The sequence below is a fragment of the Diceros bicornis genome, chromosome 7 (genome assembly GCF_020826845.1).
Source record: "Diceros bicornis minor isolate mBicDic1 chromosome 7, mDicBic1.mat.cur, whole genome shotgun sequence".
NCBI lineage: Eukaryota > Metazoa > Chordata > Mammalia > Perissodactyla > Rhinocerotidae > Diceros > Diceros bicornis.
In genome coordinates, this window is record NC_080746.1 from 13,892,029 (window position 1) to 13,910,209 (window position 18,181).

General features: G+C 51.9%; 1 protein-coding gene across 13 annotated transcripts in view; it reads right to left on the reverse strand.

The window, feature by feature from the left end:
* The window catches only part of GRAMD1B (GRAM domain containing 1B), a 234,389-nt gene that overhangs the window by 34,378 nt on the left and 181,830 nt on the right, over positions 1 to 18,181 (reverse strand). For 12 of the 13 annotated variants that reach the window (XM_058544965.1, XM_058544963.1, XM_058544964.1 and 9 more), the window contains 2 exons: positions 12,541 to 12,751; positions 5,939 to 5,959 (listed from right to left, as the gene is read on the reverse strand). In XM_058544965.1, the coding sequence (XP_058400948.1) occupies positions 5,939 to 5,959; positions 12,541 to 12,751 (232 nt within the window). The remainder of the gene's footprint in view (positions 1 to 5,938; positions 5,960 to 12,540; positions 12,752 to 18,181) is intronic. The other variant, XM_058544966.1, reaches the window with a different exon arrangement.

The following is an 18,181-nucleotide window of genomic DNA, read 5'->3' on the forward strand; positions in this document are numbered from 1 at the left end:
AGCACTGGGGCTGGGAAGACCTGGACTCCCAGGAAAGTGAGACCTTTGAAACAAATGGGGCACCTCCCTCACCCTCCCCAGCTGTGCCCACCTTGCCAGGAGGAGCTCAAGCCTGCGCATAATGACAAGTGGTGCCTTTGTCCTAGGAGTCTTAGCGATTTGATGCAGCAGCAAACTTTAGCATACTTAAACATGACCTAATGAATGCAGTAAAAATGTAGATTTTTGACTCCCAAACCCAAGGATTCTGATTCAGAGGAACCCAGGGTCTCCCGGTTAAACACTGTTGGAGAAAGCAGAGGAAGAGTCTGAATCCTTCCCCAAACTCCTGTGTCCCCCTCTCGATGTACACACCCTGGACGCAGCCACTACCCCCATCCATCACGTCATGCAGGGTCATGACTCCCTCAGACCACCATCTTTTCCAGGAAGGATCTACGCCTCAAATACCTTTATATCTTCTACAGCACTTGGCACGATGTGTTTTAAATGTCAGCTGCTCAAAAACTATTTACCAAATGACCTCATTCCTTATACACCTCCAAAACTGTTCCTGTTTACATGTGCACACACCCACACAGATCCTCAGCTCTATATGCATGGCTTCTGGGTGCCCCGTCCCTGCCAACACTCTCCCCACCACACATGTGAGCATCTCCCTGCCCTGAGTGTGTCAGCCCTATCCCAGCAGTGCGGTAGCAGAACTCAGCAATTCCATTTTCCAGGGAGACCAGAATGCCTCTCTCCTGGGCCACACCAGACCCCAAGATCTAGGCCGTACATAGACCTGTGAGGGCTGAATCCTTAGAGTAATTCCCTGCAAACATGTGAGTCTGGCTGGGTCAGATGAAGGGATGACCACTTGGGCTGCAATCGGGTGAGGCAGGGGCAGGACACACCCAGAGAGATAACCCCCAGAGAGGAGTCTCGGTGTGCTCAGCCTTTATCTCCTACACCCCCTCACAAGGGCTGGGCAGGGCAGGGCAGCAGGTAGCTTCCAGCCTGAGGAGAGGGAATTGGCCTTGGGCTAAACATTAACTCTATGACAAACACTGGGAGCTGGGACCAAGTGGTACCCCCTCCCTGGGCACAGCAGGGGGGAGAAGGGGGTAGAGGAGCCCAGGAGAAAAAAGATGGACTTTGGTGGAGTACTGGCCTCACCTAGGAAGAAATCAATTAAGACCCTCAAGGGAAACTCTGGCCCTCCAACCAAATCTGTGTCGAGAGGAGCCAGATGTGGGATAAGGGGAGAGTGGAGATGGGGGAGCTGATTGAGCAAAGAAAGAGGAGAGCCGGGGGTGGGCATGGGGGTAACACAGAAAGGTGGAGAGAGGAGTGGGAGTGGGTCTCCCCTGGAAAGATGGGTCCACTCTGGAGAAAGTTAAGGATGGTTGTCAGGGGAATGGGGGTCAGGAAGACTCTTCAAGATAATGGGTAAATAACAGAGGGGAGATGGACGCAACTGGAGGAAGCAGTCAGTCCCTGGAGAAAGATACCAGGCTCCTGAGGGTGTCACCGGCAGTTCCCCTTTCAGCACTCCTGCTTCCTTCACCGTCCCCCTAACATCTGAACTCCATTCCTACAAAGCTTTGCTCTCTGGCTCTCAGTCTTACACCTGCCAGACTTGCTTGGTCATTCCACAAGATCAGCACCATCCCTTCCTCCCCGCCAGAAAGCCAGCATCCCTAACCTGGGGGGTTCAGGCAATCTGGGTGCTACGTCTAGGCAGCTGCCAGGGTCTGGGCTGCCCTCCGCTGATCTCAAAAATTTCCTTCCCTGGGTTACCACGGAGATGACTGACCCCAGGAAAGGGAGGCGAGGCAGATGAGGACAGTACCTTACCCACCTGAGGCTCCAGGGAGGAGACTTCTACGACTATTTGCTTCATCCGAGATGTAAGCCTGCTGCGCCCAGCAGGGGCCATCTTAGAGGGGCAGACTGCACCCCTCACACCCCCAACTTTCCCCTTGGCTCCCTGCTGAAGCCAAAGCCCTGTTTCTGCTTATCCCTCCATCTCACATCTATTGGGGCTGCACCTCCCAAGCTGGAGGCCTTGATGAATAAAATTGGGATGGTCAAGGGGGGGTGTTAAGGGTAAGATCAGGCCTGGGGGGACTCAGGGCAGTTGCAGATGGCCCGGCCTTCAAACCCCACTCTTGACCTGAATGTTCCTGGGGTTCAGCCACTTCCCTTCGTGGGATGCACTCTTTAGCCCCAGGTGGTCTGTCACCATGGTGACACCTCCTCCTTGGCTAAACAGGTAAAAGCACAATGCAGAAGGGGCAGGTGAGGGAGGAGGCTGGGAAGCCGGCAGGGAGGTGCTGGGTGGGCTTCCCCTCACATCAGCCCCAGATTGCTCCAGTGGGCCTGAGATGTTCTCACGACGGTCAGCAACTCTGTGCTGACCCTCGCTGTCCTGAATCTGGCCAGGGCGTTTCTAACTGTCCCCAGAGCTGGGGATTACAAAGCCTTTACCTATTTGAAGGACTTCCAGTGCAATGATAGAGCCTCAGGCAGCAGAACAGACACAGAGCTACCACCAGTGTCAGGAGAGAGACTTTAATACAAACAGGGCTGCCAGCAGAGCTGAGAAGGAGAGACAGGGTATCCTTCCCGAAGGTCAGAGTCTAACCAACTCAGGGCAACACAGAGGCAAGTAGGAGGATGGAGCAGACTCAGGGAGAACAGAAAACCAGGTCAAAGCAAAAGGGCAGGGCAAGGGACTCCTGAAAACACACGGATGAACTATTGGGGGCAATGCTGGTGAGCAGGGGGTTGAACTGAAGTTTCCTGATGGGGCCTCTGCACACGAGAGCATAGATACATGCACGGCGCACTGCAGGAGCAGGGTGTCCAGCCAGCCAGGGGCACAGGCACGGGGAGCATGGGGCACTCCACACCTGTGTGCATTGATTCAGGTGGCTCTGGGAAAACACCCAGGTCATAGCGTCATGATTGACCCAGGGCAGTCGTGCCTAAGGGAAAGCCATGCTCAGGCCCCTGCCCACAGATAAGCACACTAGTACCATCAGAGCATGCACGCATGGGGGTGACACTTGCTGTATGCAACAGGCAGAATCTTGCTGTTCTACAGACACCCAGAAGTGGGCGAGCCCAGAGCCAGGGCACTAGTCTCAGGAAGAGAGCAGAGTTATAATTGGAGGAGGGGGTCCTGGTGTTACTTGAAGGCAGCCCCTCTAGGGCTCTACCCACTATGGCAGCTGCTGATTCCCCTCTGAATGTGACAACACATGAAGAAACAATGGAAAGATAAACTAGACACAGCTCCTGACATCTGCAGGTCAGGCCAGCTAGAGGTCCGTTGTCACCTCCCAGCTTCCTACCATTTGCTCAGCTTCTGCCTCTTCCTCCCAAAGTCCACCTGCCATTTCTATCCCCCTCCTCCACACTGTTCCATTCTGCTCCCTGTCTCAGCACCAGGTCAGGATGTCCACAGTGGAAGTTTAGCAGGACCAGGAAGAGGGCAGCACCCAGGACGTGGAGGGCAGACACAGGGGACCCTGAATCGGGGCGTAGAGGCGGCGGGAGCAGCAGGAAGACATTGTGGATGGATCCCATGATGTCTAGTGCAGCTGAGTTTCTAGAATAAGCCCCAGTGTGAGAGCAGGAGTCCAGGAGCAGGGAGTCAGGAGGGAATCACTGAACGCTGCTCAGCAGAGTCCCTCGTGCCCTTGGCCCCTGTGAGTTAATGATCTGTTGCTGGGTGATCAATAATGTTTCTGTAATTCAACAGGGGTGAGGGGTGGAGGGTGAAAGGAGGCAACCTAGGATTAATCGAGGGTGAGAGGCAGGAACGGCCTGGCAAACGAGTGTATTTTGGAGGAGGATTTTACACAGAGACTTGCAGAGTCAGTGAGGGCTGACTGTTCCCGCATGTCTCCAGCTGCAGGTGGACTCAGTCCATCAGGAAGCAGGTATCCGGCCAGGCCCGGCTCCTCTGCTGTCTCTCCCTTATCTGTCATCGGAACCCCTGACTTCTGGTCGCCCACGTGGCACCTGGCCCTTCCAGCCAAGAGGCAGCATCTATTTCTAGCTGGTCATTCTGCTGAGCGCTCAGAGGCCAGTTCTTACATGTGGGGCTGAGGGAGAAGAAATTAGAGGTGAAAGATGGGAGAAAGACCAGAGAAGAAAGAAAGTAAATCCTGCTAGAATCAGAGAGAAAGAGAAAGCCAGCCAGGAGATGGAAATCAGAGAAAGGAGAGGCAAAACGGAGGTGGAGAAAAGAAAAAAGGGGGAGTCAGGGAGGAAAGGGTAGGGAAGAGCTAAAGAAAAGGAAAGGTTGAGACGGAACAGAAAGAGCAAAGAGAAGCAGCAGATGAGAGGGAGAGGGCAGAGACTAGCAGCAAAAATGGGTACTTTTCACGTCCACATCTGGCAGTTTTAACTGTCTCATAGGTCTGTGGCCACGGGTTTCCTGTTCCCCTTTGGGGGCATTAGTTTTGCAACACTGCTCAGAAGGGTGGAAGGTTCCATCAGGCAAGGATGCGAGGTCCCCACACAGCACCCCTCCCTCCCCCACCTCTTTCCCACACACACGGAGCTTCTCTTTCCTCCAGGATGTGAGCTCTAAGCAGCGTGGGGAGGCCATGAGGCCAGCTGAAGTCCATGGGGGGGGGGGTCCAAGGGGCAGGGTGGGGGATCAGGGGGTGGAATCCAGCTTCTCCCCCACGCAAGCCACCTCAGCCCTCAACTCCCCTCTCATCAGCACAGCCCACCAACCTCAGCCTTGTTTGTGCTGGGTCGGGCTAAGGTGGGTAGATTGATCAATTCTGAGCTGTCCAGAGATAGGCAGGTGTGCTGAGCAGCAGGAGGGCGGGAGCCACAGGGCTAACTGACATGTGCTTGATTTGGGGGACTCGCTGAGCTCTATAGGAAAACACCCCCAGACACATACACCAGTGATTCCAACCCAAGTCCCTACATTAAACCAAGCCTTGCCCTTACCCAGAGTGTTCCCAACTTCTGTCATTCACAGCCACCTTCCCCCACACCTTCCCCATGCCCATGTAACCTGCCGAGGTAGAGCCTGGTGTTAGGAGAGGGGGAAAGATGGCATCCACGAGATCAATCAGTCAAGTGCGGGGAACGCAGACTCAGAGAAGGAAAGAGGATGATCTGAGGCCAGGCCATGGTTGCAAACAACCAGTCTCTCCACTGACAAGTCCCAGAGGGCGGAGCACAAGGAGTAGGGGCCAGCTGAGAAACTTCAGACAACTGCTCTTCAGAGGAAAAGTTCAAAATCTTGGGGCCCAGTCTATGTGACCGAGGATGTGGCCTCTGCAGGGACTGTTCACTCCATAATACGGTTCCTGGGTATGGAGCAGCTGGCTGAACCACCCTCTGGACGACCCCAGGCTACACCTTCACCAGACCCAGAGCAGTGGATGTCTTCTAGAAGGAGCATGCCCTTGGAGCCACTGAGGTATGCCTTGGTGCAGAAGTCAAATTCCATTACATGGGACAGCCTCTCTACTAAGAGGGGAGAGTTTTCTGGCTGCATTTCCCCCAAACTGTCTTGGTTAAGGAAAGGAAACTTTGGCCCTAAGTTCAAGCCCCAGGGCTGTCCCAGTCCCGCAATCTGTCTGGCCCAGGCATGCCTCCCTGACTGGTCTCTTCCCTGAGGGTTGGAGGAGCCTGGTCCAGGAGTCTAGGGGAGCATAAGGCAGGCCATCCCTCCCTCGTCTCTCTGAATCAAATCCTCCCTCACCAGCAGTCTTGGCCTGCTACAAAAGATAACCACTGTATCTGTTTTTGAGGGAGGAGGCTGGTCAGAGGAAGAGCCCACCTTTCCAGGCCTCAATTTACTCAAGCCCATGGGGGAACCAAACTATTCTCCACACCTCAGCGTCCCCCTGACCACTTCCAGCCCCCACCCGCTCCACAGGTACCCAACAAGAGGAGAAACAAGGATACTTACATTATACCAACTCTGGCTTTTCTGAAAGGACAAAATAAAAGAGAAAGTAAAATTAGTCAGGGAAGAGATGCTGGGAATGGCCAGGGTACTCCTGGCTCCAGAGGGAAGGATACACAGACAGCAGAGGGCAGGCAGGGAGGAGGAACCCAAATGCAGCTGAATGCTTCCCATGTTGCTGCTCGGGAGGGGGCCTCCTTTCTCAAGACAGCTCCAGAAAGGAGGCCCAGGGAGCAGTCCATGCTGGAAGCCCCACCGCGACTGGGGAGGCAGGCAGCGGCAGCACCCGCTAGAGCTCAGCTGGAAGGGAGTCGGAGCCCCATCACAAGCTTCTTCTGATGGGGGTAAAGGATGCACGGCAGGCATCCAAGACCCAGTCCCTAAATGGGCCCTGACCAGAAGCAAAGTAGAGATGGTGGCCAACCCAGCCTTCCGCTCCAAGTCGGCCCCTCTGGAGAAGGCAGGAGGGGGCTCTTTGGAGTATGGGAAGGAAAAGGACTGCTTAGAAGCTTCCTCCAACTGTGTTCCCATCGAGCAGATGAGTAAAATCCTCCTTCTGCCCAAGAGCTGGCTGATCACCTAAGTGATAATGACAGGGGAGTGGTTGGGGGTTCTACACTGGGAGGAAGGTTGAATCACATAATTGCTATGGTCCTTCTCAACTTTCTGGTGCCATAATTTAATACCAACAAAACCAGACTACGCCCCAGCTCCAGAATTCAGGTGCTCTCCATTCCTAGCCTTGAGCAAAGGTTACTCATCTTCACAGTAACTGAAGTTTTTCAGGGAAAGAAGAGGGATGGCTAAGATTGTGCCTTGTCTATCTGTGATCTCTATGGCCAGGAGTCCCTTCTGCACATCCCACTTGGAAGACAGACAAACAGACAGGCAGATAGGAATAGATACACATACATATACACATACACACACATACACACACACACACACACACACACACACACACACACTTGCCTAGGCGCCATCCCTTGAGGTGCTGATCCATCAGGCTTAGATTGGGGCTGGGGGATTTTCATTTTTAAAAGCTTGCCAAGGGTGTAACTCAGGAGGAGAATCACTGAGTAGAGGGAAACTTTGCCTGCAGGTCAACATCTTAACTATACACAGAGGTGTGGATACTGGGCACAATCAGCAACCTTTATCCCCTCCACCTGGACATAAGAGGCCCCGAGTCATCAGGGAAGAGGGCAGCCACTGTCTCAGGATGTCTGCTGTGCACGTGTCTGGCGGGGTGGAGGGCAGGTGAGTGTGCTGCGGTGATGACAGCGTGGTCACGTGATCCCCCCTCCCCTCGCCAGCTCTCCCATCCCACCAGAAGAACTCTATAGAGATCTTCAACCTTCACTCTGAAGGGGAAGTGTGTCAGCAGAGCTGGGGTAGGCATGGGCAATGCTGCCTCCCGTGGTTGTGATTCATCCTCACACCCCATCTCACTGGCCAGAATACGGCCAGAGGTGGGGATGGCAAGGCAGGCTCTCAATGCCCCTCTGCAAGATGCTCTCCATGGCATTTCCCAACAAAGGCTGTCACCATGGCCCATCTGGAAGTCATGTATTCCCACCAGAGCCTCGTCTTCTCCTTCAATCCAGAGGTCTTAGCAGGTAAAGGGACCAAATCCAAATATTCAAAAGCAGCAGTTTCATCGCTGAGGGAGCTATCGCCACATGGGAATCCCGGACCTGGAACTGAAAATTGGCCTCAAAGCATTTCAGCTAAGGTTACCCGATCTGGAGAAGAATGGATGGGGCAAGGAGGCTGCATCTGACTTTATCTGCCCCTTTGGGACATCTTAATTCCTGGGTCCTGACTCTGAGATCATAGGGCATGAGGCTGCTCAGATATTCATTAGCATACACGTCCCAGTAGTGGAAAGCCACGCTCTGGGAGCCGCCAGCATTTCGTCAAACCAAAGCCAGGTCATCAGACATCTGCTTCACAGATGAGAAGAGTGTCTGTCACCCAGCCCCTAGCTCCTCACGCCATTGTCCTGGCCTTCATGAAAGACCCTAGGAGGAAAGGGGGCAACAGGAACGCGGCTGGGTGGGAGCACCCGGGATCCTTCATGATTTCGCCTGCACAGTACTCTCCCTCCCACCTCAGGTAAGCAGCAGAAGTAGATTTTCTCTTTTCACATCCTGCCACACAGATGCCTGTCTCTTCTGAATCTGTTTGGAACAAAGAGCTTCAAAGTGACAAAGAGCCTCAACCAGGAAACCCGTGTCCCGTCTGCAACTAGCTGTGTGCTACCTTTGTGTGTAATACTTGCTCTTTTTTCAAGGGGGATAAGAATATGGGCTCTCAAGTACTCGAAAGAAATGTGAAATAACCATCCAGAGCAAGGACTTTGTCTTGTCCCTCGGCATGAGACTATACCCGTAACCAGCCATCTCTGGGCAGCTTCTTATCTGTCACCACTGAGGGTGCCACTGGGAAAAATGGGCCCCTACCTCTCCAGCGAAATCCACAGTAGCCCGAGGACACTCACTGTGGGCACGAGTCCCTGAACTCTGAGCAGCCTCTCAGAGGCAAATTGGATCCTTGTGGCTCTGCTCTCCCAGAACTGAGTCCTGAAGGGGTTGCCTGACAGGGAGGGCACGCTTGTGGGGCTGCCTGCGCTCACGGTCACTGAAACGCCCCTCTCGTGCAGAGAGGGATAGAGGCATGGAAAGAACAGAACTAGGGAGCAGGGGTGAAGGCTCTTCTGGCAGGTGATAAATGGGCTTGGTTAAAAGGGGAGGAGGGAGTCAGGAGAAGTACCCAAAAACAGAGCTGTTGAGGACAGGACACAGAGAGATGTTTCCTAGAAGAGGCCTGAAGAGAAGAGCCTGAAGGATTGCAAGGCCCCTGGAAGCAGACCCACGTCCCTCAAAACATCTCCCCTGTGCACAGGCTCCGGCAGTCTGGAAGATGGGGGGTGGGGGGCAGAGGAGGGGATGAGAGGAGCTCTACATTTAGCAGACGTTAGGAGGAAAAAACAACTTCTTACTTTGATCAGGTTAAGTCTGTCATACTGGAAAGAAAAACCACAAAAATTAGGATTGAAAAACAGGGGAAAAGTCAAAGGGGCAAAGGTGTGACAGAGCCACAGAGACGGGGTGACTCCGCACAACCAGCACGGGAGGCACGATGCGGGGCCAAGCCAAGGACTTGCCCGGCTCCTGGGCACCGCCCGGCCACCCATCCTAGTTCAGGGGCTGGTGGCAGCAGGAAACGGCCACTGGCTCCCTCTGGTGGCCAAAAGCCATCACTGCAGGGCGGAAGCAGGGTGGTGGCACACACTCAAGGGGTCCTGGGAAGTGGAAATAAGTCTTGATGTCTCTAGTTCCCAGCTCTGGGAGGGCTGCACCTAGCAAGGGTCAGCCTCAGCAGTACAGTGACAGATCCACAGGAGAGGGACCCTGCTGATCACCCAGTCTCTCCCCTACATATCAACACAGGAGGAAAAGGAGGCCCAGAGGAGGGAAGACAGACCTGTGAGTGAGGCCTGGCTCCTGGGAGAAGTGGAAGCACTCTGCGGCCTGCCTGAAAAGAGTATGAGGTCGTCTCCTTTATGAGGGGGATGGGAGACAGGGGACCCTCCTCCTCTCTTGGCCTCACCCCTGAAGCTTTCTTCACTCTGCTCCAGGCCCTGACCTGTGTAGAACCTAATTCCTACACTGGCTCTCACGTTCCTTTTCTGAAGTCTGTGTGTCCCACCCACGCATGTCCCAGATGGACCAGGGCGGCTACCACTTCCACTCGGGGTGGTAGGGTGCCCCTCCCCACAGAGGTCAGTCCTATTTTACCTGCATTAGACGATGGTGGTTTTGGGGGTGATGGTCATGGCCAGTGAGAGAATGGAGGGGGAGGGTAGGCGGCTATCCAAGGCCAGGGAACTCAGAGAGTATGTCTGCTGGGGACAGGCACTGCCTCACCCAAGCTTTTCAAAGGGAAAGAAAACCCAGACTCCTTCCATCACCTCCCTCTCTGCCTTCTTATGAGAGGAGGCCAAGATTAACTCAACTCATGCTCAACTCTTGGTCCCTTCATAATGCCTCATTTTTGCCTCTCTGAAAGCCCGCTCAGAGTTCCAGCCTGGCTCCGAGCACCTGCTCCCTGAGACATGTCCTGCCTCTGACTTCACGTAACATCCGCAACTAGCACATGGGTCTAAGTCAGGCTGGGTTTGTGGATGATCTGGGCACGTTTCTGATCTTCCTTCCTAAACTGTATGCTGCCTGTGGCCGGAAACCTGTCTTCACACTCATTTCCCAAAGAAAACCTACCATTTAGGAGATTTTAAAAATCTTCAGTACTGGGTACTCACCTCAACCCACCACCTGACAGAGAGGCACTCTAAGTGGTGAGCAACGACCATAAATAGGTATGGCTCTGCTCACTGAGTGCCTTGCTGGGCACAGGGGTATGAGGGTGAGGAAGCCCACAGCTTCACCTCAGGATGGAAAAGTGTGCAAAGACTGTGGGCAGAAGCAGAGGGAAGAAGTCACCTGGTGCCCGTGTCCAGCAATACCTGCCCTCTCCCCAGCCAGAGGTGTGAGGGGCTCAGGAGCAGCTGACAGAGGTCATCTCAAAACCCTGTCCCCAGACGCGCCTGCACCTGCCAAGACACCTAACTCACAGAAAGTTCCTGCGGCTCCCTCACTCCGGGCAGAGTGCCTCCTCCCCTGCCCACGGCCCACAAGTCATTTAAAATCCTCAGAGCCAAGGTGTGCTTTTAGCCTGAAGGTCACAGACTGCAGGATTAGCCCTCAAGCCTCTTGTTCTTCCCTCAGGAAAGAGAACAGCTGTTCGCCCTCCTCCTCCTCGAAACACTTACAGAGGCTTGAGACTATTATTAAGTCATCCCTCAGCTTTCTCCTCTTCAAGCTACATCCACCCCCTCCTCCTGTGTATTACTTCCTGAGCCCCGCTGTGTGTTCTAAAATACCTATTGCTCACCCTCCGCTCCCTCCAAGTTCTCCTCAGGCCTCTGAAATCCTGGGGCCCCAGGCCGACTCTGGCACAGCCTCCCTGACCTGGTCCCATCTCTGCAGGGCCTGGTGGGGGCTCCTGTTAACATCCACCAACCTCCAGGTGCTGGCACCATGCCCTCTGCTCACAATCCAGGATCCTAAGAAGACCACGAGCCCTGGGCCAGGCGGTGGGCGGCAGCAGAAGGCGTGCTCAGGCTGAGCGGCTCTCAGCGGGCAGGCAGAGGGAAGGAACAGGCCCGCTGGAGTCCTGAGGTCACTCTACCACACCAGGGAACTCACCTACAGAAACTCGTGACCCTCAATCAATTTGCCCGGGGAATCGGAATCACCCACCAAGGCAGGTACAAGGGGGTATCAGGCCCTGCAGCCCAATCCACTGGGGCCTCCCTTCCCCAAAGAAATGAAACTAAGCCCTGGCAGGACTCTGCTTCTAGATGGCACCATGTAAGGAGGGAAGAGATTCCCAGCCCGAGGCAGTGTTTGGGGAGCAGGCAGGGATACGGGGTGGAAGGGGGTTGGGTCTGTTCTCCGACTTCAGGTGCAGTGGGAATGGTCCCTCAGTGACTTCAAGCCAGCCTGCCAGGGGCAGTGGGGCCGGCCCTTCTGGGAAAGGGACCAAGCAAGACACATGGGCCAAAATGGGCAGGGGCAAGGGAGGGTGCGGTGCACTACAGACAATTCAACACCAGAGGGGAGACCAAGACAGAGACAAAAGATGGCTTACTTTTGAGAGGCGCTTGTGAGACTAAGACCATGCATGCAAAGAAGGTATTTGGGAATGGCGGGGAAGAAGAGGAAGAACAAGAAATCAAAAGACAAGTTCAGGTGGGAAGCCAGCTCCCATGCCTCCCAGGGGTCCCATCCCCTCCTGCTCCCCAGGGCCTGAGTCCGGCAGGGAAGAGCAGCTTTTTGAAGGAGCATCTAGGTAAAGACATCTCCTGCTTCCCAAAGGACTGGGGCTGGGAGAAGAAAATCTCTGGGGAACCATAACTAGCCTGGACCCTGGGGTGTGGTTTATGCCTATCCTGAGGCAAAGGCCCCAGTGCTCAGGTGGTGATGCTGACACATGTGGGAGCGATGGAGACGCCTTGTCACCGTCCTCTTGGCCAGATGAGTACACAGGGGTTAGTACCGAAGGCAAGGCAGGGTGATGGTCAGGGCAGAGGTTAAAAACAGCATTCTGCAACATTCCCTGAGGACTCTCTTCCTGGCACTAGAGTTGTCCCCAGTAATGCGCCCTTCTACCCCAAATTTGAAAAAGGAAGCAGGGCTAAACAGATGACTCCTCCTGATCCCCAGAGCACCCCTCCTCCAAATCATGAGGTCTGTGACAGATGCTCCCGAGCTCCTAAAGGGAGATAACAGTTGTAGTGGAATCATCCTAGCGCCAGGGCCCCCAGTGAGTGCTTCGCTGAGAAGGTAAAGTGTAACTAGGGTCTCCCCTTCCTGCCCCACCCACGCCTCACTGAGTAACCACTACCTCTGGGACACTAGGCTAGTCAATCACACCAGGTCCCTGGAGGAGGGGGTTCCCTATCTCACCGTCGCCCCAATGCCAGCCTCCCTGCAGCCAGCTAACAAGGAGGCACAGAGTCTCCGGGCGGTCCAGCTCACCTTGGAATTTTTGCCCCCACTCCGGCCGGACTGGGAGGAGCAGCTGCGCTGCACACCCTGCTCCGGTGTGGACGGGGACTTGTCCGACGAGTGATCTGAGCCCTTCTCCACCATGGCGTCTCCGTCCGGGTTCTGTGGGGTTGGCGAGCGAGACCGCTTCCGGAGGATGGGGGAGCAGGCCGGCGTGCTGCGGTTTGAGTTACTGGCAGTGCTGCAGGGGCAGATGGAGAGAGGGAGTGGGGAAAGGGGAGGAGGAGGAAAAACAGGCAGTCAGTGATTGAAGGCCAAAGACGGGTCCCAAGGAGCGAGCTCAGGGAGCCAGGGTTAGGGGCTAGGAGCTAGGGAGAAACGGGCCCAGCTAATGACTTACTGCCCTGTAATACTGCTGCTGGCCAGGAGAGGGCGGTGGTGCCAATGTGAAATGGCAATAGGACAAGGAAGGGGTAAGGAGGGCAATTAGACATTTAGATATTCATCTGTCCATCCGTTCATCCGACCATCCGTCTGTCCATCCATTCATCCGACCATCCGTCCGTCCATCCATCCAAATACTGTGAGAGCCACTATTATATGTCAAGAACTATCTAAGAAAAACAGAATTTAAGAGCTGAAAGACTCATTAGAGATCATCCAATACTATCAGCTCATTTTATATGTGCTGCAAATCCAGGTTCTACATTTTTTTGGAGATATTTGTCCATAAAAATAACAATAATAATCCTACTTTTCAAAGCATCCACATACATGTTATTTCACTGGGTTCTTAAATCATTCCCCCGAGGTAGCACTGACAAGTACCATAATCCCTATTTTAAAAATGAAGATCAACGTATGGCAAAGAGAAGCTAAGTGTCCTCTGACCACAGAGGGCTCAGAAACAAAATTCAGGTCTTCTGACTTGTAACTCACTGGCACCATACTATCTCCTTGTAAGCCATATTGGTTCTTGCTTCCCCTGCCCAGGGCAAAGATGAATACACAAGTTCTCACATTCCATAACCCACCCCCAGATTCATTTCCAAGAGGTACACTTGTACATCGCACAGAACCAAATTCACTTACACCAAGGCTTATAAGCTGTATAAAGACTTACTATTGGATATTTAGTTTGTGTTCTTAAAGGAATAGAAGGAGAAGAGAAGAAGAAAGAGGAGAGGAAAATTAAGTGCAGTTAAGTTCTAACAGGTGTTGGCAAGCGATGGAAAAAGGAAAAGGTCAAGTAGAAAAGAGGAGAAAAGGGAAGGAAAGCTAGTGTGAAACTGGAAAGGCAAAGAAGCACAAGGGGAGAGGGCGAAAAGCCGAGGGTCCCTCTCAGCCACTCAGCAGTCAGAGCGCAGGTTCCGGCTTTGGGAACAGCCCGGATCTGAGGCAGTCAGGGCCAGGTCATCCCAGCCTGCCCTAAGCAAGTGGAGTGCAGGGTCAGGAACACTGTCATTTGCGTGAAGATCCAGCTGCAACCTCAGATGTCCCACTGGACCCATTTGCAATGAAAACCATGCCCCTTTCAGCAGAACCTTCCACCTGCGGACCTTCAGCAGAGAGAAAGGGAAAGAAGGCCAAAAGCCCAAACCAGGAGGTGCGGGGAGCGGGGCAGAGAGGGGTGCGGGCGGTGCTCTAACTTTTCGAAGGAAACTGATGGAGAGAAGGAAACAAAGGTGACCAGAGGAAAGGAAGACAAAAATGACCAGAGGATGTATGGAGACACATAAGGCCCAATGTTTTGCTTTACCCCAAAACAGAATTTAAATTTAGAAACTCACTTATAATACTAAAAATAACTGTGATTTAGAAAAAGAGGCTCTTCAAGTTCTCACCTCATCCCCAACATCCTTATCCCCTGACTCTCTAAACTCATTCACTAGTACAAACCCTGGAGAAAGGAAGTTATGTTCCTTTTCCTCAGTTGGAAAAGCGGAGCCTTAGGATGGTGGCAAGCAGATCCTCAGACACGTCCTGGGGGGTCGGGGGGGAGCCTTGGGAAGCTCCTGAAGGGCAGGCTCAGGTGCTCACCTTTCTGAGGTAGCCTCCTTTCTCACCAGCCAATTTCAACCCACAGCCAAGTACTCCAAGGTTTAAACTGTCTTCTGGGATTCCTTTGCTAGAAGAACAGCCAGGAGCTCTACCCCAACCTCAACTAATTTGCTGAGGGAAGTGCTCGAGTGTGGACGACACCTAGCACATGCCCATCTCAGACACGATGAGCCCACAGCTCGGCTCTGGTCTGTCCTCAGATAAGGGACATCTCCACACAGGGTGATTCCAGACTTAGGAATGGAAAAGAGAGCCCTTTATCTTTCCTCAAACTCTGAGTCCCTGCTGATAACTGGCTGTTGAGGAGGGATTCAAGCAAGGGGCGGGCAAAAGATTCTAACCAACTATCCAAAACCACATGAATCTCACTCAGTGACAGAAATGTCCATGGATTTCCTCATCGCCGAGTGGCCCCGCAGCAGCCGACCCTACCTATGCCACCCAAGGATACCTAAAATTCTGCTTTCAACACTTACGATACTAACAATAACTGTCAATAAAAAACTTATATTGTCATTTGCCACTCTAAACTCTGTGCTTAGAAGGCTGCTGGTCATCTGATTCTTGAAATCTCCCCTCCTCTCCCTGATGACACACACCTCTCTGTTCTATTCCTCTTCCTGCCTTGGCCACTGGCCCCTCTCTTGCTACTCTGCCAGAAATTTACTCCTTCCCCAAAGGTGAGTCCTCCACCACCCAAGCCACCTCGTGCTTTCTGTGACTTCAACTCCGCCTCAAAGCAGAAGACTCCTCTATCTGCTCCTGGCCCTGATCACATTTTCTAGCTTCAGCCCAACAATCTGCTGCCAAGTGGACATTTCCTACAAACAGATGTCTCAGGAGCACCTCAGATTCAAAACCAAGCTTGCTGTCTTTCCTCCCAAACCTCCTCCCACTACTGCCCATTCTCAACGGCATTATCATTTCCTAGTCTCTCAGGCTGCAAAGACATCTCTTCATCTCACCCCACAAAAAGTGAGTCACTGAATCCCATCAATTCCATTTCTGTAAAGCTCCTTAGCCCATCCTTCCTTTCCATCATCAGGCCCTAGATCAGCTTCTCAATGCCTCTTGCCCAGATTCTTCCAAAAGCCTCCATCTCCTTTTCCTCTTCCGTACTTATTCACACCTTTGTCATTAAATCTTTCTAATTACAAGCCTGATATTATCTATCTGCCCCCTACTAACATTCACATAAAGTTCAAAATCCTCAGAATGGAATTCAAAGTTCTCTATTGAAAATAATTTGACACATCTACGTTTCAATACTTTCTCCTTATATTCTAATCTTAAAGAGTTCCCCTATTCTAGTCCGACTGCTCTTCCCTCGGCTTTCTTAATGCGCAGTCTCCTTCTCTTGCCTCCTGACTACTTGTGCATGAAGAGTGCTCCTCCATATCTACCTGCTGGAGTCCTGCTCATCCTTTAAGACCCTTCTCAATCTCCACCTTCTCCAAAAAGCTGTTCTAAATCTCTACCACTGAGCTGACTAAAGCATTTAACACACCTGGCCTGGTATTAAAATTAAGAACGACACACTCCTGGGGGCACACACCTTCACACCTCCCACATTGCCCAACATGACACTGTGTAACTAGTACATGCTCAGTAAATGTCTGCTGAACTGAATCTCATTCTAGTGAAGGTCTTCATATCCATGGCTTTAACAATCCCAGTACCATGACAGCTCCCAAATCCGTACCTCAAATCTGTTAATATTAATAAAAATAGCTAAAGGCTTATGAATGTTTATGAGTTACCGGCACGGGGCCAAGCATTTATTAAGCATTATCTCATTTAATCTTCCCAACCAACCTATGAAGTATTAATGGACATTATTATTAGTCTTATTTTTCAGGTGAAATTGAATTATTGACAGATTAATTCGCCCAAAGTCACACAGCTGGGTAAGTGGCAGGGCAGGATTTGAAATGTAGGCGTATCTGATTGAGAGCTTCTTCTCAGAACCAAGCATTCAATAATGTTTGTTTGCTGGGTGAATAGATGGAAAGGTGGAGGAATATAAGGATGGCTGGGTAGCTAGGTGGATGGAAAGAAAGAAGGAATCAATTTCCTGACTCCAGTCTTCAAGCCATTCTCTTATTTTGCCAGCAATATGAACTTTCTAAAAAGTAAACTTGCCATTTTTGACCATTCTCTTGCCTGGTTAAAGCCCTCTATGGTTTCCTGTCCCCTTAGAATAAAGTCTGAACCCCAAACCATGGCACATAAGTTCTGACTTCTTACCCATTATCTTACTCCAAACTCCCTCTGAAGGACCCCTCTTTGGCTCCTCCTCCCAGCACATCCTCCGCCTCAGCCATCAGGGCCTGTTTACAGACCCTCGAGCCATGCTCTCTCACTCCCCCACATCTCATCAGTCTTTCTTGCTCTGAAATGCCATTCCCCCCACCAGTCACTCAACCAACACTCACACTTCAAGACTAAGCTCAAGTACCCCCCTTCCCCCACCCCACGCTCCCCCCCACTCCAATCCTTCACTACACAGGAAGAGATGTTTGGAGCTATAGTTCTAACTTGGCAAAATCGCTACTAGACTGGCTCGATTCCTAAAACTCTTTTAATGGGCACCCCATTATCCTATAGATTTAGATGTCCTGCTGAGCAAATAAAACCAACTCCTATGTATCTCATAACCTATACTGTTGTGTCTTTCAAACAAACTCTATGATGTGTCATTAATCTGGTCCTGTCACCATTATTAATAATAGCTCATTGCATTATATTTCAGATCTTGGAATTTTAAAGCTAAAAATGGCCTTAGATTTGCTATAGAAAGGGAAGGAAGACTGGTAGTGGAGGGGCTATTAGACCCCCTTCCAGAGTTGAGAAGTAATGCATCCAACTCGTAACTTCACATATAAGAACCCTGAGAAATAGGGAGGTTAAGTGACTGGCCAAGGTGATATGACTTCACATCTGATCTTCCGTTCCACATTTACTGAGCACCTGGCATAGTGCTAGGCACTCGCGTTCACACTGCTGAGTAAGAAAGGATCCTTGTGTTTGGGACACTGTGGTCAGGAAGAGCTGGACATGCATTCCTCTCATTTTATTATAAAGCAGTGAGTGGCGTGAAAGGAGAGAGCGAAGGAATCTTAGCCAGGCTTGAGAGAGCAAGACAGGCTTCCTTGAGGAGATGGCACTTGAGACTTGAGTTGGGTTCTGAAAAATGTATTAGAATTAGCAGGAAGGGCATGGTAGCAGGTGGGAAGAGAATGTTCCCGAAAAAAACAAAACAAAGAAAAATCCAGTATGAACAAAGGTGTTAAGGCCTAAAACAGCATGGAATACACACAGCATTACAAGAAATTACGTGTTATTGAAGCATAACATAATTAAGCTAATGCTTAAGAGATTTCGTCGTCATCAACTCTCCTCAATAACAGGTCCACTAAGACCCCCACCAGCCACCTTTAACCAATTGCAGGGGGGCCCAGAGGTCATTCACTCATTTCCCATCTCTCCTATTTTTAAGAATTCCAGTAAAGACTATTTCACTCTTCTCCTGGTTACGTTGCTAACAAACAGTGCTTCCCTAAGTCTGGCCACAATACCTCATGCTACAGTTTGATCCTACTTCCTACAG